This window comes from Sciurus carolinensis, unplaced genomic scaffold, assembly GCF_902686445.1.
Source record: "Sciurus carolinensis unplaced genomic scaffold, mSciCar1.2, whole genome shotgun sequence".
Lineage (NCBI taxonomy): Eukaryota > Metazoa > Chordata > Mammalia > Rodentia > Sciuridae > Sciurus > Sciurus carolinensis.
In genome coordinates, this window is record NW_025920172.1 from 580,895 (window position 1) to 599,276 (window position 18,382).

The following is an 18,382-nucleotide window of genomic DNA, read 5'->3' on the forward strand; positions in this document are numbered from 1 at the left end:
TCCTTAGAAATGCCTCACCTGCTTAAATCACCACCCATCTGGTCCATCAAACTAGGATCACTTACAAGCTGTAGAGCTCACGCCATAATCTTCCCACATCTGACTCTTCTGAACAAACAGGAGCTTGGGGACAGTCCATCTCCAACCTGCAACAGGGATCTGAGCAGAGCAGAGGAACAGGCCAAGGGAAGGAAGGAGCGAAGGGAATGGGAGTGAATGGGAGCAAGTCACAGTCCAAGCTGCATGGTTTCATCAAAGTGAGTGCAATCCTATAGAGATCTATGATGAATTAAATATCTGTTTTGAATATTCAGGGTCTTTGTCCACATCAAAATATGTTTTAAACACTTTTGCTATTCTGTAAAAAAGTTTCACTGTGGTTATAATAGGAAGTGATCTAAAACCATAGCTCTACTTGAGAATTAAAACAGGCAAGTACTTAAATATTTGTACATCAGGGACCCTGGGCTTCCTTTAATTGCCTTGTTATAGTTTTTCTCATATATTTTATAATAGTCAATATCTCACTTTAAACATTAGCTTTACACCTATTATTTACAGTTTTATCAGGTTTACTCACGACCACACCATGAGTCCAGTACCTTCTTATGAGTCTTACCAACAAACTGTGGTGAATGGTGAGAGCAAGGTGAAGCCCTGGCTGCTGGAGCCCACTGGGTCTCACCTGGCACAGGTGAGGAGGGGAAGACTGCCACACAGTGGGACCCAGGATTCTCATGGCAGAAGGTGGGGTCATTTGAAAATGTCTCTGACTTGGTTAGACTACAGGACCAGCTTTTAAATCAGGTGATATTCTAGAAATTGGAGACTTCACCCACAGGGCACACATGGATTTGCAGTTGGTGGAAACATGGAGGCCAGCAAAGTCTTCACTGAGCCTCCCCAGCACCAGGAGGAGGGTGTCTGCAGGTTCAGGTGCCGGGGTCCAGTCCTAGCAGGAGTCCATGTTTTCCTCACAGGTAAACGGGGCGTGGGGAGACAGCGTCGGCGATGGATGGAGAATGAAAGACACAGACTCTAGTTCTGGTGCAATCACTCCCACTTTATTCTGGGGAAGACTGGGTTTATATACATTTTTTTCAAGCTATAATGGCAGTCTTGTGGTTAATATTAAAGAAGTTTCCAAAGCATAGGCAGAAATTATTTTTAACGAGGAACAGAAAAATTATGAGAAATCAGAAACAGATTATCCTTACCTAATCATAATTGTTTTAAGAATATCTAACTACATCGATGAACTAATACAATATTTATTTCCTTAATATCTAAACTCTATGTGACCTAAGACTATTCTTACTATTCTCCCGGTCATTATTCTCGCGGTTAAAACAATAGACAAGTACTCTCATGTGACCATCTCTACTAGGTCCATCTGGTTAATATCTAAATTGCTGAGTTAAGGGTTACAGGAGGGCAGCGGTCACAATTGTAATTGTGTACCAACGTTTATTATAGGGGTGACATATTGTTTGTAGGAAGGAAGGAATGTTGTGAAACCTTATTCTCTTGCCTCACCACCACACATGAACAAAACCATTGTTAAAATTTAACCAGCCTGTGGGAGACAAAGGCAGATCTACAACTATTCTCTCCAGAGGCTTTCAGGGACTCATTGTACGGTTGCAAAATTATTTTTAATTTTGTTAGTGGTAAAGACCCATTGTTTTTCAGATTGTAGGTAATATTTTCTGGAATGTTTGTTGTATTCCCCTCATCCCCTTAAGCAATCCGTTCAGACTGAGATGAGTAATATATTATCAGAGCAAAACATCAGGCAATTCCATCTAGGATGAGCCTTTGCAATCATCCTCCAGAGGATCTTTGTCAAGCACTGGATGGAATTCTGGACGCCCCTGTATTCAGGTTTTACAGTGAGGTCATGGCCAACACCACAGTGAATAAGGACAGGTGCCTACATGTCTCATTAGTAGGTTGTGTTCACTCAGTTAGGCAGGAGATCAGTTCCTGAATCCTCATCAGGAGGTCAGCACCTACACTTGTCCTCTCAGTGAATCCCCCTGACTAAGGAGAGTGTCCACTGTGTCCTCCAAATGATGGTGCTGTGGGCAGGGCAGTTCTCACTGCAGTGATGCTGCTCAAGGAAGGAGCCCTGGGCCTCCCTCCTCACCCAGCCTGCCCTGCATGCCCTCCCTGTCTGCTGTCAGCCTGGCTCTGCTGCTCTTGGTGGACCCTGTGGCTCTCAGCCTCAGGCTGCAGGTGAGAGCTGCCTCTGCTCCCAGGACCCTCACCCTGGCCCAGCCCCTCCCATGCTGTCCTCTCATGGTGGAGACCAGAGGGCAGGACAGATGAGAGGAGAGCTCAGGGCAGATTCCAGCCACTCCTGTCCACAGGCATTGGCTGAACAGTCAGGATGACAAGCGGGTCAGAGGGTGAAGGGCAGGGCAGTGGGCACACAGCAGGAAGTCCTTCCCATCCTGAGAAACTGCTCCCTCCCTCTTCAGTCATCAGAACAAAAATCTTGCTTGCATGATAGACAAGTTTCCTGCCTCTTTGAGAACTCTCCCAGATCCAGGAAGCCAGGACTGGAGGAGGCAGTGCTGGGTCAGGAAGGTGGGCTCCTCCTCTGACAGCCTTCCAGCACCCCTAAACCAACTGCTCTCCTGTCACAGGTAAAGCTCCACATGGGATCAAGAGAGGGACACATCTCAGGAGCACTAAGGACTGGGCACCCTGGCCTCAGCCTCTCCAGATATAAGAAGAGCCTCACCCATATGCAAAATCCTCCTCCTGCCATGGGTTCAAATGCCCTCTGCTCTGTGGGAGCTCACAGCTCTCTGCTCACACAGGACTGAGCTCTCTGGGAAGGCAGGTGTGGTCTAGAAGATGAGGCTGCTGGGTCTTCTCCTGTGCCTGGTCATAGCTCCCCAAGGTGAGTGTCCCCAGTGTCAGAGCTGGGTCCATGGGGAGGTTGTGATTGAGGTGACTGACAGGGTCTGTCTTTCCTTCTCCCCAGGTGTCCTGTGCCAGGTACAGCTGCAGGAGTCGGGACCTGGCCTGGTGAAGCCCTCACAGACCCTGTCCCTCACCTGTCCTGTGTCTGGATTCTCCATCTCTAGTGGTTACTGCTGGCACTGGATCCGTCAGCCCCCAGGGAAGGGGCTGGAGTGGATAGGGTACATATGTAGTGGTGGTAGCACTAACTACAGCCCATCCCTCAAGAGCAGAGTGTCCGTCTCCAGAGACACGTCCAAGAACCAGTTCTCCCTGCAGCTGAGCTCCCTGACCACCCAGGACACGGCCACCTATTACTGTGCCAGAGACACAGTGAGGGGACCTCAGTGTGAGCCCAGACACAAACCTCCCTGCAGTGCCCAGGGCCAGCAGGGGGCGCTCAGCACACAGGGAGCTCAGGGTCACCCAGGAACAGGTGCAGAGGGAGGAGAGAACCTTGGTCCCAGTCCTGAGCCCCCTCACCAGGCAGCTCCTACTATGTGCTCCAGCCATGGTGGTTCTGCAGGCGTCTCTTTCCCCCTGGACACTGCTCAGTTCTCCTTGTCCAGGTCGGGAGAGACTGGAATCCCTGCTTTCAGCACAGGCTGCATAGTCAGGTCTGATGGCGACACTTCCTGTGCAGTGGCCTGAACTGCATGGTGCGTCACGTGAGCTGCGTGAACACTTCATGGCCCCGGAGATTCCTGCCACCTGACGGGGGTCTGCACTGGCCCCGGGATTCCTGCCACCTGACGGGGGTCTGCAATGGCCCAGGGATTCCTGCCACTGGACGGGGGTCTGCACTGGACCCAGGACCCTGAAGACACACTGTGCCCAGGACACCTCTGACCCCCAACTTGTTGCCAGTTGACCCCCAGCTTGAGAAGCCCAGGACCCCTGGCTGCTGGGAGAGGCAGCTTGGAGCCTGCCTGGGATTCCAGCCCTGTGGCTGGATTGCAGGGTCACAGAGAGGGACGCCCTGGGCTCTGTTCCTGCTCATGTCAGTGCCCACCTGTCCTGAGAGTCCAGCTCCTGTCTGGATGAGGAACAGAACTGGCAATGTTTATATGCCAGATTGCCCTCAGAACTCCTGGTTCAATCCAGAAAATTAAGCCATTTGTTTATTTTTTCAGAAATATATCTTCAGAACGACACCATTGATTTTATATTAAAGAATTGTACTTTGCTGGTAGAGTTTTAGTTTTTGTAATATGTGTCAATTGTCTTTCTATGAATGATATTTCCAGGTTTTTAATCATGTACATATTTCAGTAGAGCAGTTTAAGTGTAGACAATTATTGGTTCATTTTCTCACATCCATAGAAGGTATCCATCAGATGGATCAGATGACGGCAGAGAGATTGCTATTGCATGTTGGGTAGATCTGAAATTTCTATATATGGCATGAACTTCTCAAATTATTACCTATCTTTTTTAATATAAATTATAAATACAACGGTTTTCCCTCATTATAAGGCCTTTGCAGCCTGAGAAACAACCTACTAATAATCATATATCCACATTTTCTTTCTGTTCAGACAAATAAAAACAATATTGCATATGAATTTGGAAAGAATTTCCACAGCGGTTTACATTCTGTCACATGCACAAATTGAAAGCTCAGGACTTGCTCTGGGATCTCGCTCAGCCCCGTCCTGAGCCCTGGTGGATGCTGGGTCACTTCCCCTAACATGACGACCCTCACTTGCAGACAGTATATACTTCAATGCTTAAGCCTGCTTTTCTCATTACACACTTGCACCAGGTTAAGGAAATTGATTTAGGGATCTGACAGGGGAATACACTTGGAAGGGCCTGAATGAGCAGTGATGGGTTGTATGCTGCTGTCTTTCACATGAGATGGTGTGTGATCATCAATGTCACTAAGAACGTCAGCCTCTCTCTCCATCAGACACACGACTGGACATTCCAGCTGTATTTTCATAGTCACTCTGAAACCCAGTCCTTGTGAGGCAGAGGACAGCACCCTGACACATGGGGGAGGGGGCCATGATGGACCAGACTGTGCACACCAGCTGTCCATCACCTGTCCCTCCCTGGTGTTGGGAGCCCCCAGCTGCTGGGCTGCAGTCACTGTGAAGCACAGCCTGGCTGTGGCCACAGGTGCATGTGAGCTGCAGGGCACCAGGACAAGGCCCTCTCTGCACCTGGGCCTCACCACCTACCCCACCCTCAACCTCCCTGCACCTTCCCATCTCCAGGGGCCACTGGTCCTCTCTCTGTCCAGGATGCTGTTGCAGTAGCTTCCCCACATGATGCTGGTGTGGTGATGGCCTCCCTCTGCCTGACTTAGGTCAGCTAGGTCCATGTGCTCCAGGTCCATGCCCATGGCCAGGAGGGACAGGACGCCATTCTCTTTGGCTAAGGTTCATTCCTCCTCTGTGGACAGCTTATTTTCCACATCACCACTAAGGGACAACATGGTGATCATGAATAGTGCTTCACCACTCCTGGGACCTGAGTTAAGGACTCACCCCTTTGCCTCCAGGTCCCACCTGCTGTGCACACTGGACAGTGGTCCTGACCCCAGTCCTCAGGCTATCCCACCCCATGTCTCTGCTCACCCAGGCTGTGCTGCACAGGTTGGAGTCTCTTGCCTGCTGCTCTCCTAGCTGGCCCTGCAGCTGGTAGACCTAGAGGGGTGGGTCCATAGTGGGCCTTGCTTCCAGGCTCCACTAGCCATGGCCCAGGGGTCTCTTTGTAGGTGCTGCACCTGTGACAAAGCTCTGCCTGAGCCCCAGGTCCACCAAGGTCTTCCTCTGGACACAGATGGAAGAGGACTCACCTCGGCAGCATTGGCACCTGTGTGCCTGCAGAGTCAGCCACATGGGTGCTGCCAGGTTTGCTGCTGGAGAGACGATTCCAGCACCCAGATCAACCTGGCATAGACACTTTACCCAGTCCAGGGCTGCATCCTTAGCTGTTTACTGTGACTACCTCTGTCACCAGCTCCAGTGTGAGCTGATCCAGTCTGTGGGGCTCTGAGCAGCTCCAGAGGCTGATGATGTGCAATGAGAGAGCTGCACTGCAGCAGGTTCTGGAGACCAGGATGCAGTCCTCAAGGTGCTGCTCCTGCCCAGGGCTTCCTGAGGCTCCTCCACCACATGGCAGGAAGGCAGGAGGCAGAGAGGGGCAGCTGGGCTGGATGCCCGGAGTGGGGCTGGGGTCACACTGGGGACTCACCATGCCAGTGTGGGGAGCCTCCTTATTTAGCAGAATCTGACTAGGTTGAGCCACGGGACACAGAGGCCTGGCTTCTAGGAACTGCCTGGAAGTAGGTAGAGCTGCCTGGGGGTGTTTCCCTGTCTCCTTCTGGAATTTCCCCCTAAGTGCATGGCTCCCCTCACTCAACCCTATCTTGTCCATCTCAGAAGAAGCTCCTGCTGCTCTTGCCCCTTTTACCTGCATATTATGAATAAAGCAGAGTTGGGTGACTCCGTGGCTCTGAAGAGGGCAGAGCTGGTATGGCCAGACCTGTCACACGCCCTCTCTCACAAATAAGGTACTGTCTCTTGTGTGGTCATTGAGTAGGTAAGTGTTTTGGGAAATAAAAATCCTCCACCATCCTCCAGTTAACCCTTTCCTCCCCCACGTGGTCATGGCAGAGAGGACCCTGACAGGCCAGGAAGTCACTCTGCCAGCCCTAGGGGAATCCAGGTGACCTGGCCAAGGATGTGAATTGTCTCACTATTCTGGGACCACAAGGACATGCTGAGGTGACAGAGCAGCAGCCTTAAGGAAACGTGGCTGCCTATGTCACTCCCACCTGCTCTCAGGGCTGCTCTGCCTGGGCCTCCACCCAGAGCTGCTATAGAGCAGGAGGACATGCAAATAGGGCCTCCCTCTGCTCATGAAAACCAGCCACCCTGACCCTGCAGCTCTGCACAGGAGCCCAGCCCTGGACTCCAGCTCATCCCACTCAGTGCTCAGGACTCAACACAGGCTGCTCACCATGGAGAGTGTGCTCAGCTGGGTTTTCCTCGTGGCTGTTTTCAAAGGTGATTAATGGAGAACAGAGATCCTGAGTGTGTGAGTGGACAGGAGTGAGGGAAAGAGTGGATGAGTGAGTGTCCTGACCAGGCTGCCTCTGTATTTGCAGGTGTGCAGTGTGACGTGCAGCTGGTGGAGTCTGGGGGAGGCCTGGTGCAGCCTGGGGGGTCCCTGCAACTCTCCTGTGCAGCCTCTGGATTCACCTTCAGTAGCTACACGATGTACTGGGTCCGCCAGGCTCCAGGGAAGGGGCTGGAGTGGCTTGGGTATATTAGCAGTGGTGGTAGCACCTACTACCCAGACTCTGTGAAAGGCCGGTTCACCTTCTCCAGAGACAACTCCAAGAACATGCTGTACCTGCAAATGAGCAGCCTGAGAACCGAGGACACGGCCACCTATTACTGTGCTAGAGACACAGTGAGGGGACCTCAGTGTGAGCCCAGACACAAACCTCCCTGCAGGGTGCCCAGGGCCAGCAGGGGGCGCTCAGCACACAGGGAGCTCAAGGTCAACCCAGGAGCAGGTGCAGAGGGGTTGAGGGCAGGTTCCAGCATCTGGTGCCTCTCCATGTACCAGCTTCCCAGGGGAGCTCTGTGGACGTGTTCTGTACTAATTGGTAGTGTCTCTGAAGAGAACAATTGGGTTTTCACTTTATACTTCCTTTTTCATTCGTGCCTCATAATCATGGATGATATAGCATTTCAATTGACGTAACTGCACAATCATGGATTATGACCTCCTCCTCTTCCATCCCTGCCACTTCCTCTTCCTCCTCTTTACTCTTCCTCTTTGCCCTTTTTTCTTTTTTTTCCAACAGATCTTTTGTGTGTGTGTGTGTGTGTGTGTGTGTGTGTCTTGGGGCGGGGTTTGTGGGATTTTTGATTGTTTGTGTGTGTGTGTGTGTTTTCCTTAGTGCCATTGAGAGAACATAAAGGACATTCACTGCGGCACCTCTGGCAGGTACACAGGGTAGCCTGGTCAGTTTCATTCCTCCTCCCTCCCGTCTCCTGCCCCTCAACCTCACCCTCAATCCTGTTCTCTACCTCCTGTTCTCTCTTCTATTTCCCAGGGATTCCTCTCAGCTTTTTTTCTCTTTGTGTCTACGATTTTTTCACTGATCTGACTAAAGGATCGGACCAGAAAAATTTTAGGAGGAAAGGTTTATTTGAGGCCTCACGTTTTCAGAGGTCTTAGTCCATAGAAGGCAGTCTCCATTCCTTGAGGCTCAAGGTGAGGCTGAATATCATGGCAGAAGAGGTGGTGGAAGGAAGCAGCTCACATCAGGGTAATCAGGAAGCAGAGTCTTCATTCTCCAGACTCAAAACAGACACCCCAAAGTCATGCCCTAATTCTAATTTTTTCCAGCCACAACATCCCACTTCAGTTCATCCCACATGGGATTCACTCACTGATTAGGGCAAGACTCTTACAACCCAATCACTTCTTCTCTGATACTGTCCTGCATTGTCTCACTTGAGAGCATTTGTGGGACAGCTCACATCCAAACCATAAAGTTCTGCCCCTGACTCCCAAAACTCACAACCATCTCACAAGGAAATCATACCTTGTCCATTTTCCAGAGTCCCCATGGTCTAGGCAGTGCTGAGATTGCTCAAAGTTCAAGTCCACAGATTCCTCTGGAGCTCAGCCATTCTCGCCTTGAGAGTTCCTGTAAAATTAAAAGCAATTTAAAAATATCCAACACATAAAGGTACTGAGTAAACATTTCCAGTTACAAAACTAGGGGCATAGAAGGAAGGGATGGAACCAAAGCAGGACTGAAATCAAACTGGGCAAACACCTCCCATAGTTGGATGTCCGGTATTTGAGGAGCATGGCATCTTCATATTCTCTCCAATGTCATGTGTAGCTCCACCCCTGTGGCCTTGTGTCTTGAAGCCCACGTGGCTTCCTGTTGGCTTGATTCTTCTCAATTCCTGCTGTTTTTTCAGGACAGTGTCCCGTGTTACTGGTGATTTTAAATCTCAGGAGTTTGCACCACAGCTTCAGCTTCCTTCTCACATCCCCACACGTTGACGCCTCAGGGTGTGACCACAAGGACTCTACCCTGTGCACCATGGCTGGCCTCTGAGGCCTTCCTTTGAAATCCTGGTGGAAGCCTCCATGACCCCCTAAGTCCAGCACCCTGCAATCTTGCAGAACCAGCACCACATGATTGACACGAAGGTCTGCCACTATTTGGAGCACTAGCCAAGTCTGCAGGGGCGCTGGCTGCAGCAGATTGTGAGAGTCTGGGTGGCTGGGCATGTTGAAAATACTTCCTAGGCTCCCTTGTGTAAGAAAGCTGCCCCACTGCTGTCTTCTCAAGAGAATTTTTAACTTTACACCCTTGAGCTTGAGCTTCGTATGTTCTTGGCAGCTCATGAGATGCAATCTTTCTCTTTGACTCCAGGCATGGTCCTTAGCATTGTCTCCAGGCATGATCCTTAGCATTGTCTCCAGGCATGGTCCTTAGCATTGTCTCCAGGCACGGTTTTAAAATTGTCTCTAGGCATGATCTATAGCATTGTCTCCAGGCATGGTCTTTAGCATTGTCTCCAGGCACGGTTTTAAAATTGTCTCTAGGCATGATCTATAGCATTGTCTCCAGGCATGGTCCTTAGCATTGGGTCCAGGCATGGTCTTTAGCATTGTCTCCAGGCATGGTCTTTGGCACTGTCTCCAGGCATGGTCTTTAGCATTGTCTCCAGGCATGGTCTTTACAATTGTCTCTAGGCATGGTCTTTAGCATTGTCTCCAGGCATGGTCTTTAGCATTGGCTCCAGGTATGGTCCTTAGCATTGTCTCCAGGCATGGTCCTTAGCATTGTCTCCAGGCATGGTCCTTAGCATTGTCTCCAGGCATGGTCTTTAGCATTGTCCCTAGGCATGGTCTTTAGCATTGTCTCCAAGGATGGTCCTTAGAATTTTCTCTAGGCATGATCTTTAGCATTGTCTCCAGGCATGGTCCTTAGCATTGGGTCCAGGCATGGTCTTTAGCATTGTCTCCAGGCATGGTGTTTAGCATTGTCTGCAGGCATGCTCTTTACAATTGTATCTGGATATGGTCTTAGCATTGTCTCCAGGCATGGTCCTTACCATTGTCTCCAGGCATGGTCTTAAGCATTGTCTCCAGGTATGGTACTTAGCACGGTCTCCAGGCATTTTCCTTAGCATTGTCTCCAGGCATGGTCTTTAGCATTGTCCCTCTTCATGGTCTTTAGCATTGTCTCCAGGCCTGGTCCTTAGCATTGTCTCCAGGCACGATCTATAGCATTATCTCCAGGCATGGTCCTGAGAATTGTGTCCAGGCATGGTCTTTAGCTTTGTTTTCAGGCATGGTCCTTAGCAAGGTGTCCAGGCATGGTCTTTAGCATTTTCTCCAGGCATGGTCTTTAGCATTGTCTCCAGGTATGGTCCTTAGCATTGTCTCCAGGCATGGTCCTTAGCATTGTCTCACGACATGGTCTTTAAAATTGTCTCCAGGCATGGTCCTTGGCATTGTCTCCAGGATTGGTCTTTAGCATTGTTTCCAGGCATGATCTTTAGCATTGTCTCCAGGCATGGTCCTTAGAATTGTCTCCACGCATGGTCCTTAACAATGTCTCCAGGCATGGTCATCAGCATTTTCTCAAGGTATGGTCCTTACCATTGTCTCCAGGCATGGTCCTTAGCATTCTGTCCAGGCATGGTCTTTAGCATTGTCTCCAGGCATGTTCTTTAGCATTGTCTACAGGCATGGTCTTTACAATTTTCTCTAGGCATGGACTTTAGCATTGTCTCCAGGCATGGTCTTTACACTTGTCTCCAGGTATGGTCTTTAGCATTGTCTCCAGGAATGGTCTTTAGCATTGTCTCCAGGCATGATCCTTAGCATTGCCTCCAGGCATGGTCTTTACAATTCTTTCCAGGCATGGTCTTTAGCATTGTCTCCAGGTATGGTCCTTAGCATTGTCTCCAGGCATGGTCCTTAGCATTGTCTCACGGCATGGTCTTTAAAATTGTCTCCAGGCATGGTCCTTAGCATTGTCCCTATGCATGGTCTTTAGCATTGTATCCAGGCCTGGTCCTTAGCATTGTCTCCAGGCATGGTCCTTAGCATTGTCTCTATGTATGATCCTTAGCATTGTCTCCAGCTATGGTCGTTAGCATTGTCTACAAGCATGGTCCTGAGCATTGTGTCCAGACATGGTCCTTAGCATTGTCTCCAGGTATGGTCCTTACCATTGTCTCCAGGTATGATCCTTAGCATTGTGTATAAGCATGGTCCTGAGCATTGTGTCCAGGCATGGTCTTTAGCATTGTCTGCAGTCATGCTCCTGAGCACTGTGTCCAGACACGGTCTTTAGCATTGTCTCCAGGCATGGTTTTTAGCATTTGTCCAGGCATGGTCCTTAGCATTGTCTCCAGGTATGGTCCTTACCATTTTCTCCAGGTATGATCTTTAGCATTGTCTACAAGCATGGTCCTGAGCATTGTGTCCAGGCATGGTCTTTAGCATTGTCTCCAGGCATGGTCTTTAGCATTGTCTGCAGTCATGCTCCTGAACACTGTGTCCAGGCATGGTCTTTAGCATTGTCTCCATGCATGGTTTTTAGCATTCTGTCCAGGCATGGTCCTTAGCATTGTCTCTACACCTGGTCTTTATTATTTTCTCCAGGTATGGTCCTTAGCACTGTCTCCAGACATGGTCCTTAACATTGTCTCCAGGCCTGTTCCTTAACATTGTCTCCAGGCATGTTTCTTAGCATTGGGTCGAGGCATGGTCTGTAGCATTGTCTTCAGGCATGGTCCTTAGCATGGTCTCCAGTCATGGTCTTTAGCATAGTCCCTAGGCATGGTATTTAGCATTGTCTCCAGGCATGGTCCTTAGCATTTTCTCCAGGAATGATCTTTAGCATTGTTTCCAGGCATGGTCCTTAGCATTGTGTCCAGGCATGGTCTTTAGCATTGTCTCCAGGCATGTTCTTTAGCATTGTCTACAGGCATGGTCTTTACAATTGTCTCCAGGCATGTTCTTTAGCATTGTCTACAGGCATGGTCTTTAAAATTGTCTCTAGGCATGGTCTTTAGCATTTTCTCCAGGCATGGTCTTTAGCATTGACTGCAGGCATGGTCCTGAGCATTGTCTGCAGGCATGGTCTTTACAATTGTCTCAAGGCATGGTCTTTACCATTGTCTCCAGGCATGGTCCTTAGCATTGTCTCCAGGTATGATCTTTAGCATTGTCTCCAGGCATGTTCCTGAGCATTGGGTCCAGGCATGGTCTTTAGCATTGTCTCCAGGCATCGTCTTTTGCATTGTCTGCAGGCATGGTCCTGAGCATTGTGTCCAGGCATGGTCTTTAGCATTGTCTCCAGGCATGGTCTTTAGCACTGTCTCCAGGCATGGTCTTTAGCATTGTCTCCAGGCATAGTCTTTAGCATTGTCTCAATGCATCGTCCTTAGCATTGTCTCCAGGCATGTTCTTTAGCGTTGTCTCTAGACATGGTTTTATAACATTGTCTCTAAAAACAAAGACTGAGTAAGTCAGTGCTGTCTTCTGAAAGCCTTCCAGCACCCAACTAAACCAACTGCTTTCCTGTCACAGGTAAATATCTACTTCCGTTCAAGAGAGGGACACATCTCTGATGGCACCCTGTCCTAAGCCTCATGTAAATTCCTCCTCCTTCTCTGGTTTCAAATGCCTTCTGGGCTGTAGGGACCTCACAGCTCTGTGCTCACACAGGGTTGAGCTCTCTGGAAAGGCAGGTATGATCTAGAAGATGAGGCTCTGAGTCTTCTCCTGTGCCTTGTCTCAGCTCCCCAAGGTGAGTGTACCCAATGTCAGAGCTGGGTCCATGGGGAGGTTGTGACTGCATGTGAATGACAGGGTCTCTCTGTCCTTGTCCCCCGGTGTCAGGTGTAGGTGCAGGAGTCAGGACATGGCCTGGTGAAGCCCTCACAGACCCTGTCCCTCACCTGTGCTGTGTCTGGTTACTACATCACAAGTAGTGGTTAATAATAGCAATGGATCCATCAGTCCCCCAGGGAAGGGGCTGTAGTGGATAGGGTGCATATTGTCCGATGGTAGCATTAACTACAGGCCATCCCTCAAGAGCCAAGCGCCCATCTCCAGAGACACGTCCAAGAACCAGTACTCCCTGCAGCTCAGTTCCCTGTCCACCCAAGATACGGCCACCTATTACTGTGCCAGAGACATAGTGAGGGGACCTCAGTGTGAACCCAGACACAAACTTCCCTGCAGGGTCCTAGAGCCAGCAGGGGGTGTTCAGCACACAGGGATCTCAGATGATCCTTCAGAGCAGCCTTGGAGAAGAGCAAGTGGTTTCTCTCCACCTGATCTGGGTGTCCATTGATTCCAACATGGGGAATCGAAGGCTCTTATCTGCCTTAGTTCATCCCCTGATGTTGTCTTACGAGGTCAGTCATGTCTTTCTCCACAGACCTCAGTCCTGGCTGCACAGTAGCTGTGTGGATCTATGTGTCCATGTGCACATGTATGTTTTTGTTTTATGTGTGTATGTGTGTCTGGATGTTTTGTGTGTTGTGTGTCTGGATGGGTGAGACCCTGGAAGGCAGATTCTCCTATGTTGTCACATTGCTGTCCCTGAGCTGCAGGCCTGCCTCCTGCTCCAGCCAGCCAGTACCTGAGCAGTTGAAGAGGATGCACATGGGGAGAGCTCAGCAGGCTCTCAGGCACCTTGACCCATCACACCCACGATCCTGCCAGGGGCTCTTTACACACTGACCTGGACTCACACCTCCCCAGGGCAGGCAGGTGTAAGCTCTCACCATTGTGCAGCCTCATCTTCTAGAGTTGATCTCAGGATCCCAGAGACCTCAGACACACACACACAGACACACACACACACACACACACACATTAGGACCTTCTAGAGACCTCACACACACACATACACACACACACATACACACACACACATTAGAACCTTCCAGAGACCTCACACACACACACACACACACACACACACACATTAAGACCTCCCAGAGACTTCACATGCACACACACCAAACACACACACACACACAATGTACGACCTCCCAGTAACCTCATACACACAATTTAGGACCTCCCAGGATACTCAGATACAAACACACACACACACACACGTATGCATTAGAATCTCCCAGGGACCTCAGACATACACACACACACACACACACACACACACACACACACACATATGTATGCAAATACATTAGGACCTCCCCAAAACCTAAGAAACACACACACACACACACACACACAGAGTAGAACCTCCTAGAGATGTCTCTCTCTCTCTCTCTCTCTCTCTCTCTCTCTCTCTCACACACACACACACACACACACACACACAAACACACACATATGAATTAGCACCTCCCAGGAACCACACACTAGCCCACACACACATACACATTAGCACCTACCATAACTTCACACACACAAAACACACAAAAACGCATACGTTACAACTTCCTAGGAAAATCACACACATGCACACACCACACAAACACACATACACTTTAGGAACCCCAGAAACCTCAGGCACACGTACACACGTTTTGACGTCACAGGAACCAAGGTACCCCCATACATTCACGCACATGTGTTAGCACCTCCCAGGAAACTCACATACACACACAACTGCATTATCACCTCCCAGGAACTCCACACACACACACACACACACATAAGTACCCACACATTAGGACTTCCCAGAGACCACACAGACACACAACACACACACACACACGAACCTCCCAGAGACCTCACACACACCTCACTCACACACATACTGTGACTTCCCAGAAATCTCACACACACACACACACACACACACACACACACTCACACTTACACACACACACCTGAAATGGAAACCTGTGTCTGCTGCTCAGCCTCCCACACAGTGTCCTTAGCTGTCATCGTAGGATCCTCCATTGACAACATGGTTCTCCTGGTGACTGTCCACCTCTTTCCTCCCTTGGCCACATCTCCCCTGCTCTCTCCCTGATGAGCTCTCCACACCCTGGTCAGTCATTGCCTGAGGTTTCCCTGGGCAGGTAGCATCCTGCTTGTGGAAGTGGGTCCACAGGGTCCTCCTGCTGCTCTGCTCCTACCAAGGTCCATGGCAGTGTCTGAAGTCAGCCTGGGTGTCTGCAGGGCAGTGGGGCTTCTCCTGGCTCCTGGGTGGTAGGGAGCTCAAAGCTCCTCACATCTCACAACCACGACCCCAAATGCCAGTTCTGACGAGGCTCAGAGCCTCTGGTGCCCACCTTAAGCCTCATCTGAGTTCATCCCACAAAGTGAATTTGCTGTGACTCTCCTACTAACCTGGAAACCCACAGCACAGCTGGTCTCTGTGCACAGAGGACACTGCTCACTCCTCACACATGTGTCCCCTGGAGTGGGAGTGAGTGACCTGAGCATGGACCTAGGAAGAAGCAGGGAGGCCCACAGCAGAGGCAGGAACAGGAAAAGGGCAAGTCACACACTCGTGGGAGCTGGAGCCCAGCTCTATCCTCAGGTCCTTGAAGATGAGGTTGAGCCAGGCCTGGCCTGTGACTATACCCAGCCATTCTGTGAGCAGGAGACTTGGGGATCTAGGTGTTCAACACATGGGGAAAAGTGGCAGCAGCCATTCTTGGGATGCCAAGGCATTGTGGCAGGTCCACACATGTCCACAATTATGAAGCAGGCAGTCCTCCACCTGTGGGTCCTCCAGAAACCAGAGCCTCAACCAAGGCTGCTGACCTCTGGCTGATGGCTTGCAGCAAGCTCAGTCTATCCATCACCTGTCTATCATCTTTCTATCTTCTATCACTTTTATTTCTTACCTGCCTTTCTCTTCTCTCCATATGTTTGTGTCTGCATGTGTATAATCAAACACAGTTCTATCTGTAATCTGTCATTTACCTGTCATTATTTTAACAATCATGTATTTATCTATTTAACTGCTTAGTTGAGATGTCATCAATACAACAAGTTCAGTGAACTTAATGAATGCATCCCTCTGACAAAACTACATTAAGAACAACCTAGAATAAGAAATTTCATCCTTGTCGCTGCCCGTGGCAACAATTGTGCAGGTATTTATTGGAGAGGCCTGGAAATAAACTATTTTTCCTATACTCATTAATTTATATAGGAAGAGAGTCTTTGAGAGAAAGATAGACTTTGCTTAAAGGAAGAGAAACTTTGCTTATCAGGAAGAGAGACTTTGCTTAGAGAACAAGTTTTAGAGAAAGAGGCTTCTACGCTTATCATAGATCTATTTCTTCTTAGTTCTGCTGCTTCTTCTTAAAGGTGGGTCCTGCATCCTGTGAACTAAGGGTGCGTCTATCTGAGGTGCATGTTTTCAGAGGTGCTTTCTATCTGCTTTCAGGTATACAAGTTTTAAAGCAGGGAATTTATCAAGCTGCTATTCTCCAGATAAACTTGTCTGTAATGGTAATTTTAAACTTATAAAGAGTAAATTTTATTGGGGATTAATTTCTATCATTTAATGTTCTATTATAGGACCTGTTATCAATAGGGTATATGCAAAATTGGTTACTTTTTACACTGAGAAAAAGAATTTCAAATGTAGATGTATTTCTAAACATTAGAGCCTGACTTGTTTAAAGGTTAATTTTGTGAAACATGAAAATATTTTGCCACTTTGACACACAAAAGGAAAGTTAAAAGCTCTCTCAGCCTTTCTTTGATTCATGTTTTAGATACAATGTTAAATTGTGTTAATTATTAAGTTTATATAGACTCAGGAAACAGTATATGTAAACTACTTAATGATATTTAAGGAAGAAGCAAAGATCAACATCAGAATTAGAACACTTAAGGTCTGTAAAGAGCCATGCCTTACCTGAGATAAGGCTCTGCCTCCCACCTTACTGCATGTTAGAGTGACTCCAGCTTATTTATTTGTTAGTCAGACTTCAGCTTATTTAAAGTTATAGTCAAAAGATTGATTCTTGTTGAAAAGTAGTATGATCTCAAATAGGGAATATAATGTGGTTCTCAGTCAAAATTCAAGATATCTATTATACAAGCTAAATGTATTTTTACTCTTGCTAATTTCATTTTGTAAAACTGTTACCTGTTAATGTTTTGCAGAAGTAGCTGGTTCAAGAACACACAACCTAGGTAACTTGTGATAATAAGCCATCACCTATAGATAGTGGTAACTTCCAGTACTAATGCAGACTCCAGTTAGATAAAAGGGTAAATAACTGTAAAGTTATGGACATTGAAGTTAAAGCCCAGTACTCTTACTTTATGACTGGTGAAACTGGCTTGCTGAATGATTAAGATCAAACTTAGAGATTGGAATTAAGTACAGAAGGCAAGATGGACCAGTATTTGGATCTTTTGCCCTCAGTCAGCCTGAACCCAGGGAATAAGAGAACTTCTCTAAGGAGCTTTGCAACTCTGGGTCACACAATCTCCTGATCAAGGAGATTGTTGAGACTAGAGGATGAAAAATCACTCAGTGCATCTGCTGCAAAGGAGGGTCATGGAAAAAGGGAGACATCCCTTTATGCTTCCAAAGGAAGTCACCTCATCAAGGAGACCCTACCTAACCAATGGCACTGGTGGAGCTAAGAAGCTGCTCTTAAGTTCTCTACAAGTGGCCCCTGTGGGAACTCAGCTGACTCTTTAACAAGACAGGAACCAGGTCAATTTGACCAGCTTGATCTTAGACACCCAGCAAAACAGTTAAAACCAAAATATAGCCATTCTTGGTCATTTAAAAGAAATAATAGTTAAATGTAACTTAAGATGTACACTTGTATTAGCCCACTAGAATAAAGACTGGAAGCTACAAATAAAGATTCTTCAGCAAATGTGCCTGATAACTATCAAGAGAAACTGCCAGAGTCAGAAGTTTTTAGTCAGTTTAAGGCCTGCAGACCTTCCTAAGCTACACAGGTAGATTTAATCTATGTTTGCTCGTATGATTATCTAGCCCTAAGTAACAGAAGTATAGAGATCTCTACTAAACACAGGTTATACCAATAAAGGGATATTTTACAAAAATCAGATGACATTAAGTAGCTTAACTATATTTTCTGGGGACATCTATGACATTAAGAGTTAAATGTTGTGTTTACATTCCTGATAACCTGGACAATGTTAAAGTCCCCAAATAAAGACCTTGTCCTCTCCAGCCTTTGCTAGGCCTAGTTATGGGAACAATTTCTCAGTTCTTCCACCTCCTGGTGAGAGGTTGACTTCTGTCATTTTCATGATACTCAGTGGCATGTTCCAGATGCTGCAACATTTACTTTGTACTAATCTCATTTCAGTACTCATGTCTTTTTGTTCTTCTATATAGAAGCACCCATTCCCAGATGACTTTACAATCTGCTCTTCCCCAACCAGACTTCTACCT

The 18,382-nt window shown here is 48.1% G+C and overlaps 1 gene segment (V, D, J or C); it reads left to right on the forward strand.

Annotated features, from left to right (window-relative positions):
• The window catches only part of LOC124974734 (Ig heavy chain V region 914-like), a 77,927-nt gene extending 68,732 nt beyond the window's left edge, over positions 1 to 9,195 (forward strand). Inside the window, 2 exon segments of the V gene segment in view lie at positions 7,094 to 7,401; positions 9,145 to 9,195. Of these exon segments, the coding sequence occupies positions 7,094 to 7,401; positions 9,145 to 9,195 (359 nt within the window).
• Positions 9,196 to 18,382: the final 9,187 nt, after the last annotated feature.